General features: G+C 41.9%; 1 protein-coding gene across 3 annotated transcripts in view; it reads right to left on the reverse strand.

Annotated features, from left to right (window-relative positions):
• Positions 1-24,635, reverse strand: part of tmem65 (transmembrane protein 65) — a 92,011-nt gene that overhangs the window by 33,877 nt on the left and 33,499 nt on the right. For 2 of the 3 annotated variants that reach the window (XR_015079085.1, XM_085993524.1), the window contains exons 2-5: positions 21,798-21,869; positions 6,234-6,278; positions 4,426-4,493; positions 1,052-1,106 (exon numbers count right to left, since the gene is read on the reverse strand). Coding sequence is in view for 2 of the 3 variants with exons in the window: in XM_085993524.1 (XP_085849650.1) it covers positions 1,052-1,106; positions 4,426-4,493; positions 6,234-6,278; positions 21,798-21,869 (240 nt within the window). In the remaining variant the exon portion in view is untranslated. The remainder of the gene's footprint in view (positions 1-1,051; positions 1,107-4,425; positions 4,494-6,233; positions 6,279-21,797; positions 21,870-24,635) is intronic. The other variant, XM_085993525.1, reaches the window with a different exon arrangement.

Here is a 24,635-nt window from a genome sequence, read left to right on the forward strand (position 1 = left end):
TTGAAGAACCAGAGTTTGAGGTCTCCGTTTTTAAGAATCAAACTCGTCAGTGGGCTGCAGCCTTCGAACAAAGGTCGAGAAGACTGCACTGGCAACTTTTGAAATCAAAACTTAAATGAAAAGAAAAATCAACAACCAAAGTATAAACTACAAAATAGCATTTTTAAACACACAACTTAACCCTTTTCCTAAATGTATGGACAACAGAAGTGGAAAATCTCATGGTGTAACTCAAATAACATAAAACAGGGGAGATTAACCAGAGCAAAAATAGTTGATAAGGGAAAATTCTTGTGAATCTCCTGATTGCCTCTCTACCTCCCACACAAATAGTAAAACCCATACATTAATGGCATGAATTTTTTTTTTTTTTTTTTTTTTTTTTATAAAATCGATTTAGAATAAATTTGCAAACTGCTAAGAAGAAAACTTACAAAGGGGGAGAGAGAGAGAAGATATAATTGAACAATGTCACAAAAGATAAAAGAGGAAGAAGAAAAAGACTGAGTGTGGAGTCTATTACACTAACAAATAGAGCCTCTTAAAAACAGATGCAACAGTGGAAAAGAATTATGCACCGAAATTATGATTGATAAGGAGAAGCCTCTTTTGACAGACGAGAAGTTACAAGATCCTTGGAGAAAATGCTGAATAGTAATGAAGGCATCATTAAAAACTCTTGCAATTCTATGCGATGAATAGTCATGAGACAACAAACCCAGACAGAATGCATCAAAAATTGGTGAAGGAGCGTTCTCTCTGAATTGGCTCACAACTCATGAAATGCTGCCAGAGTTTTCATAAATGGTTACTGTTCCAATTCATAAAAAGGCCAGAAGGATAAACTTGATCCTGTCCGGTATCTGTAGCAGGAAATATGTTAGCATCCATGTTTGCTGAGGGAAAGGGAGTTGTGGCAGACTCTTTTGGGATAGTAAATTACAAAATTATGGAGAGAATAAAAAAACTCTAAAATAGACAAGACTGACAAAGATCCAGAATCAGCGGAAAGAGCCCTTGAGTGGACTAAAATCAGTTCAAAAACACTCACCTCCCATAGTAGAAATTCCAAAAATAACTCCAATGGACAGCTCAATCTGTGTCCCCTGAAAAACAAAATTACAATTAATATTGTATCATAATATTGAAGACCTTTTAGCCTTGCACAATAGGGACCAACGCACACCTGATTTATTTTTTATTATAAATCAACCTTTTATGGTGGCTAAAAGAGCACTGCAGTACAATACAATAATACAGGAAACTTTCGTTTATCCGGAGGTTAAATGTCCGGAAAGCTCTATCTACTGGCAAAATTCAGGAGTCGGTTCAGATAATTTTTTTTCTTTTCGTTGCTTCTTTTCTCCAGTCCTGGCTCTGCAAGCATCTCTGTAGCTAAGCAACAGCTTCAGCTAGATGCTTGCAAGCTGCGCCGACTGTTTTGAAGCTGTTGCTAAGCAACAGGGTTTGTTGCTTCACATGGAGCTCTGCGCTCCGTATGTTTTAACATTAGCGCTGGTTTCTACGGCAGTTTTGATCTAACGGCACCAGCTCGGTCCCGTCGGTGCCGGATATCAGAAAGTTTCTTGTATAATAGAATAGTTTATTTTAATATTCTGACATGTTAGGGTGAAATATTCTACAGCATTTGATTACAAATTTAAAGCTATTTTTTCTTTATATGATTGAAATGTTCAGACTGTAACTGCACTTTCCCTTTTTCTAATACAATCCAATCAGCTTCTCCAGTTTAACCCAATCTCCAATAATTCTAATTTAGCTTGCTGTAATACCATGTAGAGCTTCTTCTATAATTCAGACATTTCATCAATTTACATTTTAATGATAATTAAAAGGGAAATCTGGTAACTGTAATATTCAGGTTGTCTGAAGGATCCTGGTTTACTTCACTCTGTTATAAATTCATTTCCATCACCTCACTTTTATGGAAAGGATGAGAAAAACAATTCCAGAAAGTTCTTTAAACTACTGGAGTGAGAAATTGCCAAGCTTCTTAATGCGCATTTTATTTAAGCAAGAGGAAAGTACATCAGCACTGGCAGTTGTGCTCAGGATGTTGCGCTTCCCAAGTCCTCCAGCAAACAATGTTCTCCTGTAAACACCACTGGAATAATATTTTATGTAATACCACATTTCAACTAAAACTTGCATTTATATAGCACCTTTAACGCAAGAAAACATCCCAAGGCGCTTCACAGAATTTGACACCGAGCCACATTAGGTCAGGTGTCCAAAAGCTTCATCAAAGGGCTAGGTTTTAACGAGCGTCTTAAAAGAGAAGAGAGAGGTGTAGTGAGGCAGAGGGGTTTAGGGAGGGAATGCCAGATCTTAGGGCCTTGGCAGCAGAAAGCAAGGCCACCAATGGTGGAGTGATTAAAATCTGGGCTACGCAAAAGGCCAGAATTGTAGGAGCGTAGAGATCTCAGAGGGTTGTAGGGCTGGAGGAGGTCACAGAGATAGGGAGGGGCGAGGCCATGGAGGGATTTGAAAAGAAGGATGAGAATTTTAAAGATTCGGGCAGCATAGTTTCGCATGAGCTTAAGTTTCCGGAAGATGCAAGGTGGGAGGCTGGCCAGGAGAGCATTAGAATAGTCGGGTCTAAAGGTAACAAAGGCATAGATTGAGGGTTTCAGCAGATGAGCTGAGGCGGGGCGGAGACGGGCGATGTTACAAAGGTGGTCTTGGTGATGGAGAGGATATGGAGTCGGAAACTCATCTCAGGGTCAAATAGGACACCAAGGTTGTGAACAGTCCAGTTCAGCCTCAGACAGATGTTAGGGAGAGGGATGGAGTTGCTGGCTAGGGAACGGAGTTTGCGGCAGGGACCGAAGACAATGGCTTCAGACTTTCCAATATTTCGTTGGGAGGAAATTTCTGCTCATTCCATACTGAATGTTGGACAAACAGCGTGACAAATCAGAGGCAGTGGAGGGGTCGAGAGAGGCGGTGGTAAGGTAGAGAGCTGGGTGCCGTCAGCATACATGTGGAACCTGATGATGTATCCATGATTTCATGATCCTTTGACCATTTTTGGAAAGCAAGGACTCCATTCCTTTCTCTCAGTTTCGACCAAGTCCATCCCATTTCCCATGTTTCTCCCCTTTCAGAACTGTGATAGGGTCTCCCCGTCCTCACCTTCCACCCCTCCACATTCGACAAATCATCATCTTCCAATACAATCCCACAAAATATATCTTCCCCTCCCCTTTCCTCTCAGCTTTCCAAAAGGGACCAATACCTCCATGACACCCTGGTTCACTCTTCCACTACCTGCTCTCCTTCCCTAAGCACTTTCCCATGTAGGCACAGGAGATGCAACACCTGCCTATTCAACATTTCCCACATTACTATCTAGGGCCCCCAACCTAGTGTACTGTACTCACTGTGCATGACTCCACTGCATGGAGGTGACAAACACAAATTTAGGTCATCGCTTTACCGAACACATCCATTCTGTCCATAAGTACGACCCTGAGCTCCCCATCACTTGCCATTTTAGTTCTCTGCCCAACTCCCACTCTGATGTCTCTGTCGTTGGCATTCTACACTGTTCCAATGAAGCTAAGGAGCAAGCTCAAGGAACAGCATCTCATCTTTCTATTATGTCCTTTTCAGCCCTCGAGCCTTAATATTGAGTTTAACAACTTCAGACCTTAACGATGGCTCATATTTTCTTTCTGGCAGTCAGTGCTAGCAACGTAGGATAAGTGGATGAGTGTTCTGGGGTGGAGGGAGGAGAGTGGATTGGTACTTAGGATGTAACAACCTTCAACACACTGCCTTAACATCTATTACGGTCTTTATGACAGTCCACTTGAGTCTAATCTTTTCTTCCTCTATAAACTACATCCCCAAAACTTATGAAAAGTAGCAGGCCAAACCATAGTAAAACTTAAACATTTGCCAAACTTCTGTTTTAAGTTAGGCAGGTAATCTACTTCCAAGGATTGGCCAATGTAACTGGTCACTGGGAGGTGCACAGAAGCAGTCATAAATGATCCACCATTCCAGTCTCCAAAAGGCACTGATCTCCACTCTGCTCCTTCATGTGTCACATGGCTTAAAACAAACATCTCAAAAAGCTATGTTCAGTTCAAACTCATGTCCTACTGCTCGGTGATGAAGCATTGTACAAACATGTTGCGCCTCCACAAAACCAATTAAGTAAACTGATCCCTGAATTACATCGCATTTACAGCACAGAAACAGGCCATTCGGCCCAACAGGTCTATGCCGGTGTTTTTATGATCCACACGAGCCTCTTGCCACCCTACTTCATCTAACCCCATCAGCATATCATTCTATGCCTTTGCAATGGTAATTAGGGTGGTGTCACCCTTCTTCAAATAGTCCCAGTATCTCACTGGTAAGTAATACAGAAAGGGACATAGGAGAAGTACTTACTGCAACGATCATTATAGCATTGTCCAGGAAGCCAAATCCAACAAAAGGTATTGCACTGTGAAGAAACACTGCAAGATTTTTTTTTTTTTAAATTGTGAGAAGTTTTTCCCTAAACAAAGTTACAATTATAAAATCACTATTATAATTAATTTGTAGCACTCATTACCACAAAAAATTCTACCAACAGAAAACAATCTTAATCGCAACAATCAAAACCAAACTACACAGATTTAACACATTTTATGTAATATATGGATTTATCCAAATATAAAATATTAATTATAAATTCAGATATCCCTGTGGTATCCTAAATGACACCAGCCAGATTACTGAGTACATAGGTTTGGCTGTCAAAAGGTTTTTATAGAAAGCTGCATGAAAACTATAATTGCTTTTGTGTGATTAACATTTTGTTTAATAACTTTATTGCAAACTTTTTCTTTTCCCCTCTTATTTTTCTAATTTGGTGGTTCTGTGGTGGAAACGTGTACAGGTCAGAGTCTGGGTCTATGGTTGGCCACAGCATCAAGATGCTTTAGTAGGATTTGTCTCATTGTGATCCTGTAGCCAGAGGATAATTTGTATAAAACCTCGATAACCAACTTTTATTTAAATGTTTTTGGTGCGTTTGGCAATTATTGTATGTGTCTAGGAGGAAGGGAGATTTCAGATCAATTCATATTAGGATAATGCTATTAAATTAAATTCAGCACACAAGAGGTTAAATCCATACATCTTTAGGGAATGCGGATTAGAATTCAGCACAAAGAATTAGATCCAGATGAGCTGGCAGGAGAAGTGGTGTTTCCTGCATTCCACATCAGTTTGAGACAATGGAGGTTTGTTAAAACCATTCCAGTAAACGTTCACATATAATGTTAGAATGGACTCTTACAAGTGAGCTCGACACATTTAATTGCTGGAAGCCCATATCAAGGACAACAGCTGATTTGATTGGCAGCTCAACTGGCCAATCCCCAGACAGGGAGAGGTAGGAGCACGCAGCTAAGAAAAGTCAGAAACCATGGGGGTGATTTTGCCAGCCCTGGGGAGGCGGGTATGGAGGGGGGACTGCCGGGAAAATGGCAGAATCCCATTAGCAAGGTCAATCAAGGGAAAATAGCGTGGGTTGGCCGGACGTCAACAGAGGCGGGACTAAAACCCGACAAGCAGCAGTCCCACCTCCATCACGTCCCCATTGATAAAATCACCCCCAATGTTTGCAGGGATCTGGTAAGGAAGTCAGACAGTGAGTGGGGTCCCCACATAAGTTTAGTGCCAACTAGCATCAAAGAATTTACTATAGGTGTACTTAGCCCAATGGTGACATGCTTTATTTCCAATGTTATAAGGAGTACTCCAAATGGATTAAAATTCCCAATAAACATTATGCTCTTCAAACACACATCAAAAATAAAACTTACAGTTTATAATTGGCCTCATCTCACTAGCATGTTAATATTCTGGATGATAGGAGAAACAGACTTGGGGCATGTGCAAGATTACAGTGTACAGTTCACATAAAAAAGGATTTCATTGTTATGACTCACCCCCTCCACCCCAGATCATGCTATTGTATGACTAGATATTGGGCAATGATAAACCTGCTGATCGTAAGGGACGCAGGGTCCGTTTATCGGACAGATTGACTACATCAAACCTAAAAGAATAATCGACTGCAGACCTGAAATTTGTAACAGTTACTTTGTTGAGCACAATTCATTCAAAAAAATTAATTTGCAAGGATATAGTGACTATTTTGCTGCACCCGGCTAAAGGGCACAATGGTTATAAAAGAGGTACGTTACCATATCTTCGCTGTGCAGATGATGGAGGCTTAACTTCCATTTCTTCTGTAAAGAGAAAAAGGAAATGGTAGAAATAAATACAATTTCTAAATGGCATTGTAAAAAAACACAAATGGAACACCACCACCATATAGCACACAACACTAATGCATCCCTAGAACTGATGAAGATAATGAACCAAATCTCTGCAACCTCACGGAGGACAATGAATCATCAGTCTCAAGTCCATTTTGTATAATGCGCAAATTTCAGAGGTTATCATCCTCCAGCACGGTTTTCCCAAGTTGCAGCATTTCAAAATTTCTCCCACCTTAATGCATTGCCTTAAAAAGCTCTGGCCCCGTTCGCAAACACACGTGTACTAACATAGCAATTACACTGAAGGAATGTGCTGTTTCCCTACTTTGAACATATCCTATTTGTCTTCATTGCCTGTGACACCATCTAAATTACATCCATAATGAAAAGAATTAAGGAAAGGACACGGATGAACTAACAAAGTGTTTCAACACAACATACAAATAAAATTCCACCAGAACTGGGAGCAAGTCCAAAGCTCAACTGGATTCTCTATTACCAAAACCAATATATTAAATCTCAAGGACATTATTTGTCCTTTGCTGCTTGATCATACTTAAAGTAATGATATGTTTTTTTCAAGCCAATATTGGTACCATTAGTGACCTAACACTTGGGGAATAAAAGTTACTTCGGAGGAGCGCGCCGTATTTGTATTGAAGTTAGGGATGGGCAATAAATGCTGGCCTTACCAGTGATGCCCACATCCCAGGAATGAATTTTAAGCCAGGTTTTCCTGATGTGCTTTTGCTAAGGAGAAAGATTTGGATTCTGAGAAAGAAAAATTAAGTAGAAAGGTGGATTTAATTTTAGAAAAACACATCGAAAATTAAAATTAGCAATTGTACTTGGAACAGTTTTTGGAGTTTCCCCCAAAGTGATTGAAGAATTAGACTCCAACAATGAGTTAATGAGGCGCAAACTATAATCCAGAGTCATGACCAGTGTGAGCTGGGACACATGGCGGAGAAAGATCACTCAGGTAAGGTTGAGCCACAACAGTCAAGAAATAAGGATGAGGATCTTGAAAATGAGGATAAGGATCATGAAGATATACTAAGGGAGAGAGAATCATTGGAATGTGATAAGATGGGAAAGTGGGTCTGTGTGTGGGAGAAGCCACCGAGTTCTGGATTAACAGGTTTATGAAGGATGGAGGAGATCAGGCCAACAGGGAGAACATGCCAGAAATCCACTCTTCAGATGACAAAGGCATGGATTAGGATCTCAGCATCAGAGATGGAGAAGTCCAAGTGGGAAATGTTCTGGCAGTGGAAAAATGCAGTCTTGGTGACTGGCCAGCTGTGGGGAAAGATGGTAATTTCAAGGTCAAGCAGAATATATCAGGTCAACACACCAGTTGACTGAATGAGTGAGCAGCTGGGAAGATTGACTGAGCTGGAAGCTACAGCAAATCTGTGCTGGTGGGCACAGAAAGGATGGTTTTGTTAATCATTAGCTGAAGCAATGTTACAGCTTTATCAAAAAAGAAATCAATGGACTAACATTTAGTGTTACCTGGTACCTGAAACTCAAACTCTTGAAAACCTGTATGTATAGAATGTTCCGGAATTACGAGAACTTCAGTTTGCAAGAGGGTGAGCTGGGGGGAGCGAGAGCGAGAGAGAGAATGAGATTTGGTGATCATTCTAGGAACTGAGGCAAAGTGGGAGAAAGAGCTTGATGATCGTTCCACTTTGCTTAGGCTCCTGGAACTGTCATAAGCATTCAATATGACAGCCCCAATCAATAGGCTTTAAAAAAAAGTGTTTTGAAAACAATTAAGTGTTTTCAAAAACGAAACTGAAGATAGGCATTTTACAATTCCTTCTGGAATTCTCAGGACAAATCCACGTCAGCTTGATCAGCGCACATTGGGGAAAATGAAAATAAATCCAAGTTTCTAATAAGAGGACTTGACAAGGAACTATATTTGCATTTTAAACTAACTTTTCAACTTTCAAAATGATAGTTGACAATAGTAAAATGAATGGATTTCAGAGACAGTATTTTTGAAATCCATTTCAACGATAATTTTTTGGGATCTTAGTACAGTAGTGTTACCAGGACAGTCTTATGCACCTCTGCACTGATGACCCAAGCTGCACTGAAAGGTCCATTTACTCATCATTTCCAAGAACATGAAGCACCACTTTCAGAGAACTGTTTATGCAGGTAGACTATCCTTTATCCGAAAACCTTGGGACCAGCTGTGTTTCGGTTTTCGGAATTTTTCAGATTTCAGAAGGTTTTGACAACAAACACTGTTGCTTAGCAACAGCTTGTAAACACTCGGGCCCTGTCTTGGCAGCGTCTCTGAAGCTGTTGCTAAGCTACAGAGACTCTTTCCACAGCCTGACTTGTTTAAAAAAAATGCTAGGGGAAGAAAAAACACCTAACAAAACGGCTGCTGATTTCTGCCGTTAGATCGAGGTTTCCGGCTCCCCCTGCTCCGTATCTGAATTCCTTGACTTAGCGGGGGTCTGGGGCTCGACTGCCGCCGCCAGTTGTGGGAAAGCCGGATATCGGCTGACTCCTACGCTAAGCTGGCCCGCAAATCAGGTCGGGGAGGGGGGGGGGGGGGGGGGAAGAAAAGACTATCGGACGGGCTGCTGCAGCTATCGGACAGGCCGCTGTATTGTTGGGTTCACTCTCCCGGTACCTCCTTCACACTGCCCGGCTCGGCCCGCAATCTCCTACCCAGGAGGGAACTCTGTGACCCTCTGCCCTGCTCACAGGGAAAGGCAGAGCTCCCAGACCACTCCTGTCATGTTTGGCGCCACTCAGGTCATGTCGTGCGCATGACTTACGCTCCACGAAAAAACTTTCAGTTTTTAGAGGTTTTCGGTTTTCGGAAGTGGGGATAAAGGATAGTCTACAGTGGATTCCCAAGGATTGTACAAATATGGATCAGGTGAAATATGTAAGCTACTAGTCACTAGATAATGCAGTGAACACTCTTAAAATAAAGTTATACTTTATATGCAGACTATTACAGTTTCAGTTGTTAAGAACCTTTTTCTTTTTCAACAGCAGTTTCTATACACAGACCATGCCATCTATGATCAAAAACTATCTATATTCTGCCCTTGCAGAGACATATAACAGAGCCTAATAATTAGCCCAGTGGCAGTAATCTACTTAACCAATTCAATAGAGTTGCACTATACTACAAAATTCTCTTCAAAGTGGTTGATATTACTACTACACAATGGGCCAGAATTTGCAGTGGGTATGACGGCATACTCAGAGTATGCTGTCATACCGCCTTTGAAATAGACAGCAAGTTCTGGATTTCCGCATGCGCTAAATCTTGAACTTGTGATCTGTCAAGTTCCAACTTGACAGATCATCCGCACCGACATTGAAATCCTAATTGCTGGCACAGAGTTGGGCTAATTGCCCACCAACTGCCCAGCAATTACGCCTAAAAATTTTACAGCTGGTGCAAACAGGCACAGGGCCTGTTTCCACAGTGCAAGGGGTATAAAAAATCTTCATCTGCTGCTTTATTACTGTATTGGATGCTTTTTTTTCCCAATTATATGACATCCAGGACTGTTGTAGAACTTGAGTGTTTCATTTGGAACAGCACCTGGATAAAATGTGGAATAGCACAAATTAACAGGCATACACACAGAATCAAGGATTCAACTACACAATAATTAAAGCTGCACTTCATATTTTGATGAACAAATGGTGATCATATCCTATTATCACTCTCGCACCATCAATTCACCAGACAAGAGGCAAAATGCACTTCGGACGAAGGCTTAAAAATCGGAATATCCTTGTTTTAATTGAAAGTAAAATCGGAGCTATGTGTATCCGAAGTTTATTGCAACGTTTATTCTCCAAATATAAATGCATCAAAGATCAATTCTCAATGAGACCTTCCGCTTCGAGCATCGGCCCACGTGATCCCAGGTACGCTTCCGCACACGCTGCGCCCCTGCAATCCGTGGGCCATTACGCTGCCCTCTAGTACGCAGCGTCAAACAGCAAGTTTGCAAAGGAGGGTTTGCATTCGGTTTGGATGCTGCCGGCGTACTCCGTAGGTATGCCGCCGACCGCAACATCCAGGCCTATAAGTTTATAGACTAAGGCCCCAAAATTACAACCCTACCTTAATCCGGTCTCAAATGTCCTGCTTTTAACCCTTCAGGTATGAAAACGATACTTCTGTTAACTCTGACGTGGAGGTTTCCTGACGAAACACTTCATACTGCATTCACTTAATATAAAAAGGATGTCACAAATCCAATGCGGACTGTTCAGGAAGGTACGAACAACGAGCAGATCTGCAAATCCTCAACGTGAAACAAACGAGTGATTTTCAAATTAAAAAAAGTATTGCCATTTAAATCAAGGCAATTTCTTCTGATTAACAATCTGTATGAAACGAGCAATTTAAGCTGAACGAAGCCCTGGGATGAGGAAAAAAAGAATTAACCAGTGTTCTTGACAGCTTTCAGGTTGGAAGCACGTGATCGTTGCTTGCTGCATTCACAAGAATGCACCTTGCGGAGTTAACCTTTGTTCAGAGACAGTATCTTGGTATTAGACTTTAAAAGATTCATGCAGCCCATTTTCTTCTGGGAGGCAAGAGGGCTGAAAGGACAAACATTTTTTGAAGTAACGGTAAAGGATTTAATGAAACCTCAGCTTAGATCAATGATCCAGAGCAATGTTCTCTTAGTGAAGAGCTACAAGTCAGTAATGTGCCCTCTGCTCTCACAGCAGTACTACCAGTGATGTCGGCATTTGAAATGGGCTACACCACAAACACAGCTGTCTCAGAGAGAGAGAAAGTATATGAAGTTGATCAGAGAGTCAATTCAAAAAAACATTTTGCCCTTCACCTGTATAATTAAAACTGGTAAAAGTAGGAAAGGAAAGCAGCAACATTGGCATTACACTTCTAAATTTTCAATACCCAAAAGAAAAATGCTAATGCAAAATCCGATGGGTACATTCATTATGCTGAACATAAAATACATTATACTTCTTCTTAGGCAGTCCCTCGGAACCGAGGAGGACTTGCTTCCGCATTAAAAATGAGTTCTCAGGTGATTGATGAGTCCAATGCAGGACAGTCTCTGTCACAGGTGGGGCAGACGGTGGGTGGGGTGCTTGGGTTGACGTGTGCTCCTTGCGCTGGGCTTCCACTTGCTCCCGGCGAAGCGACTCGAGGTGTTCGGCGCCTTCCTGGATGCTTCTCCTCCACTTTGTGCGGTCTTGGGCCAGGGATTCCCAGGTGTCAGTGGGGATGTTGCACTTTTTCCCAAGGAGGCTTTGAGGGTGTCCTTGAAGCGTTTCCTCTGCCCACCTGGGGCTCTCCTGCCGTGTCGGAGCTCCGAGTAGAGCGCTTGCTTTGGGAGTCTCGTATCGGGCATGCAGACGATGTGACCCGTCCATCGGAGCTGATCGAGCGTGGTCAAAGCTTCGATGCTGGGGATGTTGGTCTGAGCGAGAACACTGACATTATATCAGCTTGGTTCGCCATCAGTTCTAACTCAGAAGGCGAGAGTCCCAAAAGGACATCAGCACAGAATCTGGACAGACACTCCATCCAATTCAGCACTGAGGGAGTGCTGCATTGCCCGCGATGCCAACTTTGAACAGCAGTACCCGCTACCTGTTCAGGCAGATAGAACACTGCTGCTGCAATTGGCTGCCGTGTTTGTCTACTTAACTCACTACACTTCAAAACCAATTCATTGTGTGAAGCACTTGGAGGTGTAGCAAAAATGTGTTAAAAGTGTTATATAGTTAAGACTCCGTTCCATAAACAATAACCTATTATACTTGATTTGTAAAAAAGAATGTGACTCTTTTTAGTCACCATCAACCAGAAAGAGAGATCTTGGCACAGCTAGATTTAGTAACGATTCTCTCTTCATTAAGCAAAGACATTGAATACCTTAAAGTGCGATTGCAAGTTGTGTAGGCAAGAGTGGAGCTCCACTGCATTCACTTTCCGGTTAAAACCATTTAGAAAAATGCTGGTGTGTGAGCACACACCGATACAAATGAACATGCTGCAGGATAAAATTTAGAGCCAGGGCTGGACCAATAGTGCACATGTAGCAAAATCTGCATCATTGTGCTGAATACCTTCAGAAGGTTCCTTTGCCAAATTTCTAATCACCGGATTCAACAAGGAAATTGTCAAGAATTAAATGCTTTTAACTTCACCATAACCAATGCATTTTTTGCTACGATCAGAATGACTGAAGGATGATGAAAAGATTTGGGAAAACAGTTTGTTTTAAAAACCCAGTATTTTAAAAGTAAGTGGTCACAAGTTTTTTTTTTTGAAGTTATTTTGTTAAATCAGGCAAGACAGCCCACTGCTGTGCCTAAGAGTAGAATGTTCATTATTTTTCTAATATTTACACAAAGACAAGGGGTACTGATTGAACTGAGTGAGTGATCATAACTATTGCTCTGTGTTATTTTGCTGTGAAAGAAAGCAGCTGAATGGTTCTTATTTGGTCGAACTTACCAGGTGTTTTCTTGGTCCATCTTCAAAAAGACTGAAGAAGCACACTTGCAAAGGAAATGAGTATAGTTACACGCTGGAGCTACACTGTTGTAATTAGATATTGGGCAGTTCAGGCACACTTCTAAACCCAAGATGCTCAGAGCACTTACTGACTGTACTCAAGAGAATATCCAAGTCAAGACCCCCGAATTTCTAACACTGACTGTGAAAGTCAACTCTTTATATTTAAGGCAACAATGAATAAAGTCAGCACTTCGGGGAAAAAATGGATCACTATTCTCTGGACAGTACTAAAGACAAACTCCATTGACGTCCAGTCAGCATTCCTCTGAAAGATCAACTTCAAATATTGTTACAGTAGAACAGTAATAACTTTCACAATGAGCAAAGACTTGAAAGAGGAGAGTTAGCAATGAACGATGGTCTGAATCAGCTGGAGTGAAAAACAAAATGTTTGCACTTAAGAGTGAGGGCGGGGGGGGGGGGGCGCGGCGGAAGGAGAGGACAATAATTACGGAGATTTTTAATTAAATGAAAATGAAGTTAGGAATCTTTCCAAATCAGTGCATATAGCCAATGCAGAATGCTTCTTGACACGCGTTTACAAACAAGGTGATATTCTTCTATTATTTAGTAGTGACTGAGATGGTGGAAAATTGAGAGCTGGGAAGCACTTGAGTAACAATAGCCAAAAGATCATTCGCTAGACTGATTCCTGGGATGGGGAGGGGGGGGGGGGTGGGGGGGGGAATTGTCCTATGGAGGAAAGATTGAGTAGACTAGGACCATTAGAGTTTAGAAGGAGAGGTGATATAATTCAAACATACAAAATTATTACAAGGCTTGTCAGGGTAGATGCAGGGAGGAGGTTTCTCCTGGCTGGGGAGTCTAGAACCAGGGGTCACAGTCTCAGAATAAGGCGTTGGCCATTCGTTGCACTCCCTCTATGGCAAGTATATCCTTCCTTAGGTAAGGAGACCAAAGCTGTACACAATACTCCAGGTGTGGTCTCACCAAGGCCCTATATAATCTGCACTCACTCGGAGGTCGAACTCCAAACCATCGTCAACACCTTCACCGAAGCGTAGGAGAGCATGGGCCTTACACTAAACATAGGTCCTCTACCAACCTGCCCCCGCCACACAGTACTGCCCCCCGATTATCAAAATCCACAACAAGGGCTTGGACAACTTTCCATACCTCGGGAGCCTACTGTCAACAAGGGCAGATGTTGATGACGAAGTCCAACACCACCTTCAGTGTGCCACTGCAGCCTTCGGTCGCCTGAGGAAGAATGTGTTTGAAGACCAGGACCTCAAACCTGGCACTAAGCTCATGGTCTACAGAGCAGCAGTGATACCCGCCCTTCTGTATGCCTCAGAGACATGGACCATGTGCAGCAGGCACCTCAAAGCACTGGAGGTACCACCAACGCTGCCTCTGCAAGATCCTGCCAAACCAACATCAGCGTTCTCACTCAGGCCAACAGCCCCAGCATCGAAGCTTTGACCACGCTCGATCAGCTCCGATGGACGGGTCACATCGTCCGCATGCCCGATACGAAACTCCCAAAACAAGCACTCTACTTGGAGCTCCGGCACGGCAAGAGAGCCCCAGGTGGGCAGAGGAAACGCTTCAAGGACACCCTCAAAGCCTCCTTGATAAAGTGCAACATCCCCACCGACACCTGGGAATCCCTGGCCCAAGACCACACAAAGTGGAGAAGAAGCATCCAAGAAGGTGCCGAACACCTCGAGTCTCTTCGCCGGGAGCAAGCGGAAGCCAAGCGCAAGTCAACCCAAGCACCCCACCCACCCGCCTCTTCAACCACCATCTGCCCCACCTGTGACAGAGACTGTCTGTCCCGCATTGGACTAAGTCACCCGAGAACTAATTTTTAATGCGGAAGCAAGTCATCCTCAGTTCTGAGGGACTGCCTAAGAAGATGATAAGTAAATTTGATCCAGTGACAAAACAGGAGCAAGAGATAAAATAATCATTCACATTGCAACAGTTTCTTAATGGAAAGACATGCTTGCGAAGTTTAAAGACATTTTTTGATGACGCAACAGAATTGAAGGTTATGGCCCAGAAATTCCGTTCGCAGCCTTCCCGTGGGCGGAGTGCTGCGATTTGGAAAAATCTCCGCCGGGACCAGAGCGCTCCCGGGAGGCACATAATTCAGTTGCTGTGCCTCTTCAAACTGCCGGTGTGCAGGGCACACGCATCCCGGGGCGCATGTAGTTCGCAGCGTCCCTGGGATCACGTGGACCGTGGGGAGCCAATCAGAGCAGGGAATCTCCATTCATAGATTTGACAGGTCTTCGTGTCAAATCTATGAAGAGATCAGCCCCAAAACATAAGCAAACCTACAAATAAATTTTTAAAAAACCAACACATTTTTAAAATGACTATAAATTACATAAATTAACTATTTTAAACAAAAATTTAAATTTGAAAAAAATTACAGTTTTTAACGGGGCTAAAAATAAACTTACCTTTCTTTAAAGTATTTTAAAATGATAAATCAGTGGAAAACTTTTTTCTTTTTTTTTTACTTTCTTCAACTCTTAGCCTGGTAAAAGCAGGCCTTGCGCCGGCTTTTCTAGGCGCAGCCGTTTCTGACTTACCTGGACTGAAGCAACTGTGAAAAAAACGGAAGTTTCAGCCGTACGCGCTGCCTATCCGGCGCAGGCGTTTGACCCATCAAGCCCTTTCTTCACAGAACGGAAGTTCCGGTTTCCAGCGCATGCGCAGTGCATGCCTAAAACCGGCACTTCCATTGGCCCTACGGTTGAGTACACAGCCCGTACGCACCCGTAGGGAACGGAATTTCTGGGCCTATATATTTTTGAATTCAGAAGGCATTTTGTGAAACATCACAAGTGACTTACAGCTTATGAAAGCTCTGATGAGAAGGTAGTAAATTGGTTCTAAGGTTAGCCACTTAGCAACGGTAATATTAATGATAGTTGTAATTGAATAGTAATGAGTAACAAAGTCCTCCAGGGATAAACCCTCTGAATTGCAGAGTTTCCAACATTTATTACCATAATTGAACAGCAGTAGATTGATTTAAATATGCAGTTAATACCAGGTTGTGTGAAAATACAAGACGTTCAGAAAAATTCAGTAATAGATGGTTCCTGGTGTGCTTATATAAATTGCTAAAATTTCCCCAACTCGCAATCGTTGAGGGCTGGAAAAAACGTCCTTGCTGCTGAGCGGCTCCCTGCAGAAAATGGAAGCCTGCAGGAAGTCTCCATACAAAGAAGAATGCTCAGAATCCACAACTCCCACTGGGTACATTTAGCATCTTTCTGTCTGCCCGCTGCCCCCCACCCCCATCCCTCGAGGCTTGTTTTACATTTCACAATTGTTCTGATGCGAGTGACAACTTGGACAAATGGTGAAAAGATTTCGGAGACAACGTACAGGGTACAGAAAATCAAATCTTGAAAAGCTAACATCTGTTATTAGTGCAGCCCTAGGGCTTTGCGGTCTTTTTTCTACAGATTAAGTCAGGCAAAAAACATTTTTTTTTTTAAATCAGAATGTGATTGGTTACGGAGTTGCCCATTTCTAACCCTAATTGTTTTTGTTACTTCAAACATTTCTAAACACATCTCTTTACTTACATGGTTTCCTGAAAGATGTGCATCTCAAGCAGTGATGTGACCAAATATTCCGTTTTTCAGCTCAGTTATTTCTCCAGCTCCCTCCTTTTAAGTTCAGTTGCAATGTCCTCATTAAGTACTTTGGTACCAACACAATTTGGGAGGAGAAAAATGATATCACTGGCAAATACGCCTTAATGCTGTGCCAATATGCTGCTTGTATAACACCCTTAATTGTATAATTTGAATTTATATAATGCCTTTTACAGAAATAGGTCCCAAAGTCTTTCACAAATAGAGATAAGTAAGGAAAACAGACTCTACCCATGGAAGGAGATTTGACGAGGTGATCAAAAGCTTGGTTGAAAAGGTAGGTTTTGAGAAGGTTATTAAAGGTGGATAGAAGTGAAGATGCAGAGGGTTTTAGAGTGGGAGTCGCAGAGAGTGGGACTGAGGCGGCTGAAGGGTATGCCAACCAAAATCAGAGAACCAAAGGGGCACAGGAGGGGATTAAAAAGCTGGAGGAGCTTGCAGAGATAGAATCAGGCAAGGCCATAGTGGGATACGAAGTCGAAGATTTAAAATGCATCAGTGACAAAGTGGAACTTCGTGCAATACAGGATACTGGCAGCTGCATTTCAGATACGTTCAAGTCAATGGAGAGTGGAGGATAAGAGGGCGGCTTTGGCGTAATCAAATCTACAGGTAACAAAATCAAGGATTTCCGCAGCAGATACAATGAGCAGCGGCGGCAGTGGAAACAGTCTAGTGGTGGATGGGATGTGAGGTTTGAAGCTCAGCTCTGGGTCCAACAGGATGCCGATATTTTGCAGTCTAGTTCAGCTCGAATAAGTGGCCGGAGAGTGGGATGCAGACAAGGGAGTTGGGTTGGAGTCAGAAATTACGTCTTCAGTCTTCCTGTTGTTCATTTGGAGGTAGTGGTTGGTCCTACAAGAAATTGATGTTCGACAGGCAGCATGTAGGCAGTTATAGGGTCGAGAGATGTGAAGCTGGGTATAGTCAGCATTCACGTGGGAGGTGATTCCATGCCCGCCAGTGAAGGGGCAAGAATAGAAGCCACTGCTGGAGATATGCTGGCTGCATTGGATACATAGGAGTGGAATCATTCCAATTACTTCTACCATCAGGCCCATCACCATCAGTGTCTAGTGTTATACAGCTCAAAATGTTCTTCCAGGCACAAATCAAATTTGTTAAGACAAAATATATATTTGTACAGCTGGTGTCATTCACAGTTCAAGTGCGCTACAGTATTTCAAAGTCAAAAGGAGCAAATTCTAGCTCCGGACAAAAATTTCACATGCTTCTTACAGTTCACTAAAATCCCAGTCACAGCGTAAAGCCTTGTCCCAATAAGTCCTTCAGAGGATCCCACTGCACCTTTCAATATGGTGCAATTCTCACTCACTTCAGCTTTAGTTTCATATGCTTACATCTCATTCTTCAGTCTCGTATGATTCATCAGTCTCTCCTTTTCCTCTCTTCCATCCTCACCCTCACAGTTGCTAAATGCCTATGTAGTAAAGTCAGTGCAAAGTGCATGCATGTACTTGCTTCTTGAAATGCTCAATCGTGGTCACAATTAGTTAAAGGGAAATAATTTGATATTATTATTAGAAAGATCGAAGGCGAACTTTTGCAGCGACATTCAGCGGTGTCAGGGACAGATAGGTAGTTAATTCTCTAGCAGAAGCTCAATGTCAATATGTCTTTTCTTTAAATTTTAGTGCCTCATTCACCATAAGTATTTTTTGAAGGACTGTTTGTATTTTAAGTGGCGTAGGGAATACAATCTTCATCCCAACTTCCTCACCACTATTAAACTGACAAATACATCTGTTCAATCTGTCCCTTTATCAAGTACTGCCTGGGAAATGGAGTCAGATTGTAGGTGAGTAGGAACATAATCGCCATTATATCTTTACCTTGCCCACATTTATAGAGTGTTGAAGTGGAAGCTCAATGCATCTTTTTAGGTTAAAGATTATTTTTTCACGATTTTCATTCAAGAGATCATACTAGGTTTTACCCATAATGCCAAACTAAAGCATGTAGCCCCCCTCAATATTTAAAATGTTGGACTGGGAAATGGTTTTTCTAACAGCCAAAGATCTGAAGACACTCAGCTTGATTCAATTGGTACCAAAAATAGCATGTTGGCACATGTTAAACTTGAGAATTGGAAAATTGAGCTGGCTAAATAAGAGTCAACTGGTATGGTACCCTGTGCACAGTGTAGTTACCCCTCTTCCCAACCCCACCCTCAAAACCCAAACATACTTTACACTATAGTTATCATATATACTTGCAGATAAAGTAACATGTTTACTGACACCATTTAATTGTGCATCGGACATAAAAAACCTGCAAAAGGACATAGACAGGCTAAGTGAGTGGGCAGAGATTTGGCAGATGCAATATAATGTTGGAAAGTGTGAGGTTATGCACTTTGGCAGAAAAAGTCAAAGAGCAAGTTATTATCTAAATGGAGAGAAACTGCAAAGTGCTACAGTACAAAGGGATCTGGGGGTTCTGGTGCATGAAACACAAAAAGTTAGTATGCAGGTGCAGCAGGTGATCAGGAAGGCCAATGGAATCTTGGCTTTTATTGCAAGGGGGATGGAGTATAAAAACAGGGAAGTCTTGCTGCAGTTACACAGGGTATTGGTGAGGCCACACCTGGAATACTGCGTGCAGTTTTGGTTTCCATATTTAAGAAAAGATATACTTGCTCTCGAGGCGGTTCAGAGAAGGTTCACTCGGTTGATTCCGGAGATGAGGGGGTTGACGTATGAGGAAAGGTTGAGTAGGTTGGGACTCTACTCATTGGAGTTCAGAAGAATGAGAGGCGATCTTATCGAAACATAAGATTGTGAGGGGGCTTGATCGGGTGGATGCGGTGAGGATGTTTCCACTGATGGGTGAGACTAGAACTAGGGGGCATAATCTTAGAATAAGGGGCTGCCCTTTCAAAACTGAGATGAGGAGAAACTTCTTCTCCTATTGAATGGCGGAGCAGGCCCAAGGGGCCGTATGGCCTACTCCTGCTCCTATTTCTTATGTTCTTATGTAACCCAGATCAACACTGACTGTTTCACAAAGAATTCCTACTCATCCATCTTCAGAGACAAATCGATTTTTCTTGTTTTTTTTTAAAAATAAAAAGAGCAGCCTTCAATGGCAGAAGCACCCTTACCTTCAAACCAGAGATTCAAAATCCCTCACGCTCAGTGGAGTTACCATCTTCTCCCCCTCCCCACCCTCCAACATGGAAGATTTGACATAGTCTGCTGCAGACTGGCACTGTGGAGACTGGAGCAGGGAAGGACATACTGAGCTAGCTGGCTGGCTTTTAGGGTGTGGGGTTGGGAGGGCAGGGGCAGGGGAAGATGGCAGGCTGTGGAGAATTATATTTGCACACAAAGTCATCTCCCAAGATGCCTGTACTCCTCCCATAGTTATGCTTGCTTCAAAAAAAAAAGGAAACAGGAGGAAGATTAGGGATTTTTTTTTTTTTTAGTACTGCTGCTGCGACTGGAAATCATTGCGGTTGCAGGTTGACCACTTTACATGCGATGCTGTTTTAAAACAGAGCCCAGCCTCTCAACTATGTCTCAACTTGCAGGCTGGGTCTAAATTGTTATAGTACAAACAACCTCATTTATCCTTACTGAAAGCTCACATTAGTAAAATTACATAATTTTATCCCGTCTCAAATTATCTGTACCAGTTAATGTGCATTGCATATATACCATTACTCGGCAGTTTCACAAAGGGCTTCAACAGTTCCTGGCACCACAGAAAGAGCCTTGAAATAGAAAACACTTAGTGGGCAAAAAAATGGCCTCTGAGTAATTGACGGCATTGTCTATGAATAATAGAAAAGTATTTCATTTACTGGAGCAGCGAAGGTTAAAGAAGATCTTAAAAGGTGTTACAAAAATTAAAAGGGTTTAAAAGGATCATTGGTGAAAGATTATTTCTACTGGCTGAACAAATAGGCATACATTTAGGATTGGTACTGGAGACATAAAGGGGAAGGTGGGATGATGTTTTTGCAGGACTACGGGGAATGAGCAGCGGAGTGGGGCTAACTAGATAGCTCTTTCAAAGAGTTGGCACAGGCGCAATGGGCCAAATGGCCTCATTCTGCGCTGTAGGATTCTGTGACAAGATTTAACTGTTGTACACTTGTTTAAAAACATTTTTCTGCTCAATTATTGTACTGAGAACTTGATTTGTGATTTGCTGTATTTCAAAAAGTCTAAGATTTCTAAGTAGAAGGGAAGCACTGCAAATCTGAAATGCATTAAACAGAACAGATGAGTCGTCTAAAGTGGCCCGAATGGTGTGAATCCCAAAAGTAAATCTACTCTATCAAAATTTCAAAAGTGAGCCACAGTATAACAGCCACCAACCTTTAATTGTGCTTTATGATTCAGTCTTCCCTCTTTTAAAACGATACACAGTACAGCAGCTTGCTGCAATTACCAATAGCATGACAACTAATGGAACATCTGCACTCTTAGAACCGTCATAATTGTTGGCATCCAAGATAATAGACTGAGGGGAAGTAAGCGGTAAAATTATAAAAGAGAGATGTCACAATAAAAACCCATGAATAGCATTGCATTTGTGATGCAGACACTGCAGCAATTTAATTCCATCGAAGGGACAAACTGCAATAGAAGAATAATGGATCCTTATAAACTACCATCTTCTCTTCCTTCATGCTAAAAATTGATTTCTCTAATTTTTATTCCCCACCAAGTATGAATGGCAAGTGGCAGATTATCAAAAAGTCAATAGTTTGTGCTTTCATCTCACAATGATAAGTGTGAGGCTAAGCCTCTGTAGAATTGGTACCTCAAAAGACTTCTGTTTGAACTTCCACCAGCGGGCTATTTTCGATCATTTCTTTTTGATGCAATGGATTTGGGAAGTTATAACACTTTCCCGAACTTGATGCACTTGGTTGAAAATAAATGATACACTTCGAGGCACAAAAAATAGGGCATTTCACACTGTGCAAAATTAAGACAGCACTAGCCAATTAAAGCCACAATTGCTGCAATCTGAGGCCAGTGAATCAAACAAATATGCAAATTAAATTTCTGAACAGCTGTTCCCACACGTCAGCTGGCATCCCTGTAAAGCACTTGATATCAATGCAACTGAAAAGCCATAATTGCACAAACACCGTCAGCAAAAAAAATATTAAAAACTGAACGTTAGGACCACAAGTTAGCCAGTAACAGCATGCCAAAGCACAACAGAAATCTGCCAATTGTTGGGATTTGGAACAGGTGCACTGACACACAACAAAGCAACCTGTATCACCTGTGGCAGCCTGTTCTCTCCACTTCCTGCTTATGGGAATCTGGGCTCTGGGGTAGCGGTGTCCAGGGGTTGCTATAAATTCAAATACAAGTACCACATTCATTAACTTTTTTTGAACAAGTACAATAAATGCATTTTTTTTACATGTTAAAAAAGCAACTCGCTACAGCACCCATTCCCCACCCCCATCCAGTGATATGAACTGTAATGTTGATAGGACACAGTTTCCTCTGAAGAAAAGCACAGCATTGTTATCCAATACCTCTCACTAGTGTTCTTTTCTCCTGGCTGGCGAATACAGCCCTGAGCGATTACTAGAAGCAATAGGTTTTCTTCACAATAAGTTAATTCTATTGTTCCACTGGCACGGTTTATAATTCCTCTACCCAGTGATAGGTTAAGGGCTTCAAGTGATTTATTAATGGTTAACCGACACTGGATAACAGGAGCTTTGTGTAATTGTTTTTTTTGTTTTGTTTTTTTTTTAAATTTATTGGGTTCAAATTAGGCACACAAGAGTAAATTATACCTCAACAATGACACACTATCATCCAGTTTAATTTACACTTTTTTTTTTTTTTTGCGCAAAATTCTGCCCAGTCAGGTAATTTTGCAAGTGGATGATGCCAGTTCAATAGGCAGAAGTAAATTAAAGTAGATGCTGCTATAATCCATCAATAATTTATGCAGAGTAATCTATTCAAACTGTAGACACAATAGGATTGGTTGCTTCTTCGCATTAACTTTGATGCTCGCCTCGGAGTCAGAAGGTTGTGGGTTCAAGTCCCACTCCAGGGACTTGAGCACATAAAGCTAGGCTGACACTCCAGTGCAGTGCTGAGGGAGTGCTGCATAGTTGGAGGTGCCGTCTTTCGGATGAGACGTTAAACCGAAGCCCCGTCTGCTCTCTCAGGTGGACGTAAAAGATCCCATGGCACTAATTTGAAGAGGAGCAGGGGAGTTATCCCCAGTGTCCTGGCCAATATTTATCCCTCAACCAACACAACAGAAACAGATTATCTGGTCATCATCACATTACTGTTTGTGGGACCTTGCTGTGCGCAAATTGGCTGCTGAATTTCCCACATTGCAACAGTGACTCCACTTCAAAAGTACTTTGTTGGCTATAAAGCGCTTTGAGGGGTCCGGTGAACATGAAAGGCGCTATATAAATGCAAGTCTTTTTCTTTTTAATGCTTCCATTTTAAATCATAATACAAGGATATTCTTGACAACCAGAAGACAAAACAAGCTATTGCTACTCACATGTGCAACAGAGAGATGAAAGAGTGTGCTTATGGTGCAAATAGGTCTTGAAATAATAATTTGCTTAGAATCAAGCACTATGATTTTCACCAAGACAGTGTGAAATAAAAAAATACACTCAATACAACATGGGAGAGTGTGGGTCACATAATAGAGATCACCAATGTAGAGATGTCATTGTACTGACAAATGCTGGTAAAAGAATTAAAGGCATGGGGAGCTAAATCTGCCATGCATCGTTTTTGTGGAGATGCTGTTTTTGCATTGCAAACATTAAAAATGCGTCATCAATAGCTTGCATTGACATAGCACCTTTAACATAGTAAAACATCACAAGGCGCTTCACAGGAACATGATCAGTCAGAATTTGATACCCAGCCACATAAGGAGGTGCAATGAAAATCAAGGTGCAAATGTTGGTCAAATGCTTTTTAATAAAGACATGGGAGGTGAATTTCCTCCAGGCTTCGCACTCTCCACTACCAAAATTGCACTAGCAAAGCCCCATGGAAATTCACCTCCCTTAACCACAATGAATATTTCCAACCTTTAACCTTCAGAAACTGCCGAGAGAAGGGAAATTCCTGGAATTGCCACCAATAGTTACTTCACAACATCAACTTGCATTCATCTGATATTTGATAGTTGCAACCATTCCAAGTTACTCCAGGGAGCATAGCTGTGCATATTTATTATTGGTACCAATGAAATAGCTCAAAACTGTAGGAGGACTGAAACAAAACACTTGAGTGTTTAATGCATTACAAACAAAACACTCAAAATGTAATTAAAAAATCAGTCCCTTCAGACTTATTAATTTAAAACATATTCATTGGATGATATCTTCAACGAACAAAAAGGGGAGTCATTATCACTCCAGTGCAGAAGAAAGACTTTCATTTATACAACGTTTTATTGGGTGTCTCAAACATTTTGAAATGTTTCACACAATGTATTACTTTGAAGGATAGGGACTGTTACATGGTCAAACTTGGCAGCAGTTATGTGCACAACCTCCCATAAGCAATGAATGAAATACCAGTAAATCTGGTTTTTTTGGTGGTACTGATCAAGGCAGGAAAGCTAGTCAGTGCATTGAGAACGCGCCGTCTTTCTCCGAATAGTGTTAAGGCAGCTTTAATGTCCACCTGGACCACTGATGTATGTGAAGGACAGCAACTCTGGCAATGCAGCACTCCCCTCAGTACGACACTGAAGTGTCACACGGAGATTATAAACACAAACCTCCAACATTCAGACCCCGCCGCAACAATGCTAGCAACCAAGGAAAGCTGGCAAGTGACGAATGTATGAAACGGTCACACAGAGCAAATCTGGATCTGGCAGCTGCTTCCAGCAGGTTTTCCCACTGCATATTGCACATGGAGCAATCTAGGAACAGCGTCTGGTCAATGAAGCTGCTTCCTCGGTCACCAACTTCAGAATAAAACCCACAACAATTGCGTTAGTAACTTACCGGCATAGGTTTCACTTGTAATTTTGGTAATGAATTTACGCACCTGCAATGCTTTGAGTCAAAACACGAAAAACTACAAAAAAGGAAACAAATTC

The sequence above is a fragment of the Somniosus microcephalus genome, chromosome 7 (genome assembly GCF_052327205.1).
Source record: "Somniosus microcephalus isolate GS21.2 chromosome 7, FLI_Smic_1.0, whole genome shotgun sequence".
NCBI lineage: Eukaryota > Metazoa > Chordata > Chondrichthyes > Squaliformes > Somniosidae > Somniosus > Somniosus microcephalus.